Raw genomic sequence first — 4,018 nt, 5'->3', positions numbered from 1 at the left:
TAACAATTATATAAGAATAAATTTTCGTATTTACTACTTAATAAAATGAAATTATATTATAAAGTGAGAAGTTATTTGCTTTCCTATATTCAGTACAAACAAAATAATGTTCTATGCATCTGTACTAGAATTATTACTTATAAAATTGTATTTGTTGTCATATACAACTTAGAAAAGAAATTTTGTTCACTAAATAAAGGATGCATAAATATCACTCAGAACTTTTTCCACCTAATATTTTTTTCACAGCATCTTTCACATCTTTGTTTCTTAGACTATATATTAAAGGGTTCAGCATGGGTATTATAAGTGTATAAAACACAGCTACAATCTTGCTTTTCTCTGGTGAGGAGATAGACCCAGGCTGAGCATACATGAAGAACACAGTTCCATAGAATAAACTCACCACTGCTATATGAGAACCACAAGTGGAGAAAGTCTTACTCCTGCCATGGGTGGAGGGGATCTTCAGGACAGTGGAAAGGATGTACCCATAGGAGACCAGAATGATGGTTGTGGTGGAGATGATGATGAGAGCAGAGAGAATGAACAGTACAATCTCATTCACAAAGGTGTCAACACATGAGATCTTAATCAGAGCTGGGACATCACAGAAAAAGTGGTCCAGCCTGTTTTCTCCACAGAAACGCAAGCTAAAAGTGAAACCTGTTTGTACTATGGAGTTGATGCATCCACAGATGTAGGAGCCAGTTACCAACTGAACACATACCTTTTGGGACATGTGCACAGGGTAAAGGAGAGGGGAGCAAATGGCTGAGAATCGATCAAATGCCATGACAGCAAGAAGGAAACCTTCAGTTGTAACAAACAAAGCAAAGAAGAAGAATTGGGCTGCACAACCATTGTAGGAAATTTTCTTTTCACTTGTCAAGAAGTTGGCTAAGGTTTTTGGAGCAATGACTGTGGAATAGCAGAGATCTAAATAAGACAAGTTTCTAAGGAAGAAATACATAGGTGTTTGGAGTCTGGAGTCCATCTTAATGACAATTATCATGCTGACATTCCCTACCACGGTGACCATGTAGATTATCAGAAACATTAAAAATAAGAACACTTGAAACTTGGGAGGGGCGTTAAATCCCAACAGGATGAACTCTGTTACCTCTGAGTAATTCCTCTTCTGCTCACTCTTCATAGCTAATATGAAGATAAAACTGGAAAATGGCAAAAAAACCCTTTTATTCCAAATTTATGATTTAGAAAATTAAAATATTAAGAATAGATTTAAGTGACTTAGGGTCACTAGAGTGAGAAACATGCTCATCTACTACTCAATAATTTTCACAGAGTAGAAAAGAATGCTTATAAACAATAGTTCCATCACATACTATGAAGTTGACTTTTAAATTGTATAATCATATACATTAACTTTACAACATGTATACCTGTACCCCAAAAAATGTCTTATAATTGCTCTATTGATACTAGAATAACACAATGAATTTTCATATGTTAACACATTTTGAGCCTTTGAAAGTATGTTAGAGCAAGATTGATACATATATATGTAATAGTTGATCCTCTTGAATACAAAGGTTAACAGCTATATAACTGATTAATATTCAAACTAGAGAAGTGATAAAAATGACCTCTAGCAAGGGCTGTTAACTAAATAATTAAGTTTCTTTAAATCCATAGTTTACATTAAGAAGTTCCTGATTTTAGCAGAATTTTCAAAACACGGTTTAGAAATAAAAGGTAAAAGAAGTCAGTGAGAATTTTTCTTATTATTTTGGTAAACACTATACATAAATTCTAGTATGCTTACGAGTACACAGAAATATGGATAGAAACAAACCTTCCATTAGCCTGAAGTTTTTCTGCATCACTGACTGTAATTTCTCAATGTTCAGTTCCTGACTCAGATTCGCTGGCATTAGCAAACAATAGCAAAATTTTTAGATGATATCCTAATGTCATGTTTTATGAATTTGCATTTTTCTTGTACTATTTCACTGATTCTAGTGGTAAATAGGCCTGGAATGAATCCAGAATGAAATTTCCCCATGAGGATGGAAACCAAAGAGCTGGGCAGGCAGTGTCTCCAAAAACATTCCATGGAGATCAGAAGTCTCTATCATCAGTAAGATACTTTGTGTCATGATGCAGAAAAAAAGAAAAAATGAAATAAAATAGAATGAAGTAAACATGGAAAGAAGGGGAAAATTATTAATTGGTGAACTCATTAAACCTTTGGAAAATCAAAAGCACTCTCTAGGGCACATAAATACTGACTTTCTACACAGAAGAAACTAATAAAACAAACACAGTGTGACAAAAGACACATTTGGTTCCTTTCTTATAGTCTTGATTAACATAGAGAAGTTCAATAATATCTGAATAAATCATAGAATTTATATTTATAGATCTGTTTCTTGTATGTTTGTTTGTTATGTGCATGTGTGTCTGCATGTGTGTGTGGGGTGTATATTTGTGGATACACCTGCTTGTGCACATAAACATGGAAGCCAGAGGATGACTTATAGCATCTTTCTCAGTCACTTTATACCATGAGTTAGTTTGAGATGATCTATAGCCGTGAATGTCACCATTGTAACTAGACTGAATATCCACTGGACTTGGATTTTTCTACCTTTGTGTCTGCCCTGTCCTCCAGAGCTGGGGTTCCAGATGTCTGCCATCACACAGTTTTTTATATAGATTCTGTGGGTCTGAACTCAGATCATCATGTTCGCACAACAATTTATTCCCGAGCCTTCTCTCCCGCCAAAGACTCATTTCTTATCTCTACTGTAAATACAATGCGCTGATATTATTCAAGAAGCAATTAATATAAAAATATTTTTAGTCAGTTGAAACAATGTATTTTTAAAACTGGATAATTAACTAATATAATAGGCCACCAAAAGTATATACATTGGGCTGCCATTTTGACTTCAGGCACAGGAAGAAGTAGTGTTCAAAGACTCCAGAAACCTGGAAGGACAAGAGCAAGAATCCTGTTTAGAGGACAAGATTGAGACAATAATGGAAACTGACATATATAAATCAAAGATAAAAATAGGCAGATAAAATGGCTCAGTCAGTAAATTTCCTTTCATAAACAGCTGAACATAATGCATGTGCCTATAACTCTAGCAATAGGATTGTTGTGAGGTGAAGAAGACAGCTGGATCCTTGAAGTTTATTGGCCAGACAATCTAGATAAACTGATGATTCAGTGTGATCCAGGACGGACATTCATTTTCAGCCTAGGGTCTTCACACATATATGTATACACATGCATGTACACTTGCATACATATATTCAAACACCCACACTAACAAGTACATACACTATCACACACACACACACACACACACACACACACACACACACACACACACACAATACTATCTCTCATCCTATTAAAAGTTATTGTTGAAGTGTCAAGGGAGTAAAGCAATTCAATAGCCCAACCCAGCTGAGAAGCCTGTGGACCCTAATGACCAGTCCATCCAGCAATGCTCAATGGTGCAATAATGGCATTTATATTTGGGGAATAACCAAGAGCTGTCTAATTGGACTTAAATCCCATAAAATGGCAGTGAATTTATGCCTGGATTTGTAAATCTAGCCAATTACTTGTGGCTTCAGAGTTTGTAGACTCTAGACTCTAGAAAGGAAGCTAATACTACCATTTTCCTAAACCAACGTGATTTCTATTTGAATTCTAAATAATTATGCTTAACAGCTGTTAATATTCCATTGTGATCAAATGAAATACAGAACATTATTTCAGTTTTCTTTTGTTTGTAGAGACTTGCCTTGTGTCCTGGTATGTGATCAATTTTGGAGAAAGATTCATAGAATACTGAGAAGAATCTGTATCTGTTTGGGTGGAAAATTCCAGAGATATCTGTTAGGTCCATTGATACACGATATCAGTTATTCAGTGTTTATTTAATTTTTGTCTGGCTGCACTGTCTATTGATGATAGTGCTGTCCTTAAGTCACTCAATATTACTATTTTGTGTTTAATATGTTGTTTCATTCT

At 34.9% G+C, this 4,018-nt stretch overlaps 1 protein-coding gene across 1 annotated transcript; it reads right to left on the bottom strand.

The window, feature by feature from the left end:
- Positions 1 to 211: 211 nt before the first annotated feature.
- On the bottom strand, positions 212 to 1,156 carry LOC131895226 (olfactory receptor 9S13-like). The gene has a single exon (XM_059245647.1). It carries the CDS (start codon positions 1,154 to 1,156, stop codon positions 212 to 214), a length of 945 nt encoding a protein of 314 aa, XP_059101630.1.
- Between the last annotated feature and the right edge of the window lie 2,862 nt (positions 1,157 to 4,018).

This window comes from Peromyscus eremicus, chromosome 18 (genome assembly GCF_949786415.1).
Source record: "Peromyscus eremicus chromosome 18, PerEre_H2_v1, whole genome shotgun sequence".
Lineage (NCBI taxonomy): Eukaryota > Metazoa > Chordata > Mammalia > Rodentia > Cricetidae > Peromyscus > Peromyscus eremicus.
The sequence above is the reverse complement of the archived record's forward strand: the minus strand, read 5'-3'. Positions and strand labels throughout refer to the sequence as shown.

Coding starts and splice junctions, on each gene's coding strand:
- LOC131895226 (XM_059245647.1), bottom strand. CDS start 1,156: ATGAAGAGTGAGCAGAAGAGGAATTACTCAGAGGTAACAGAGTTCATC.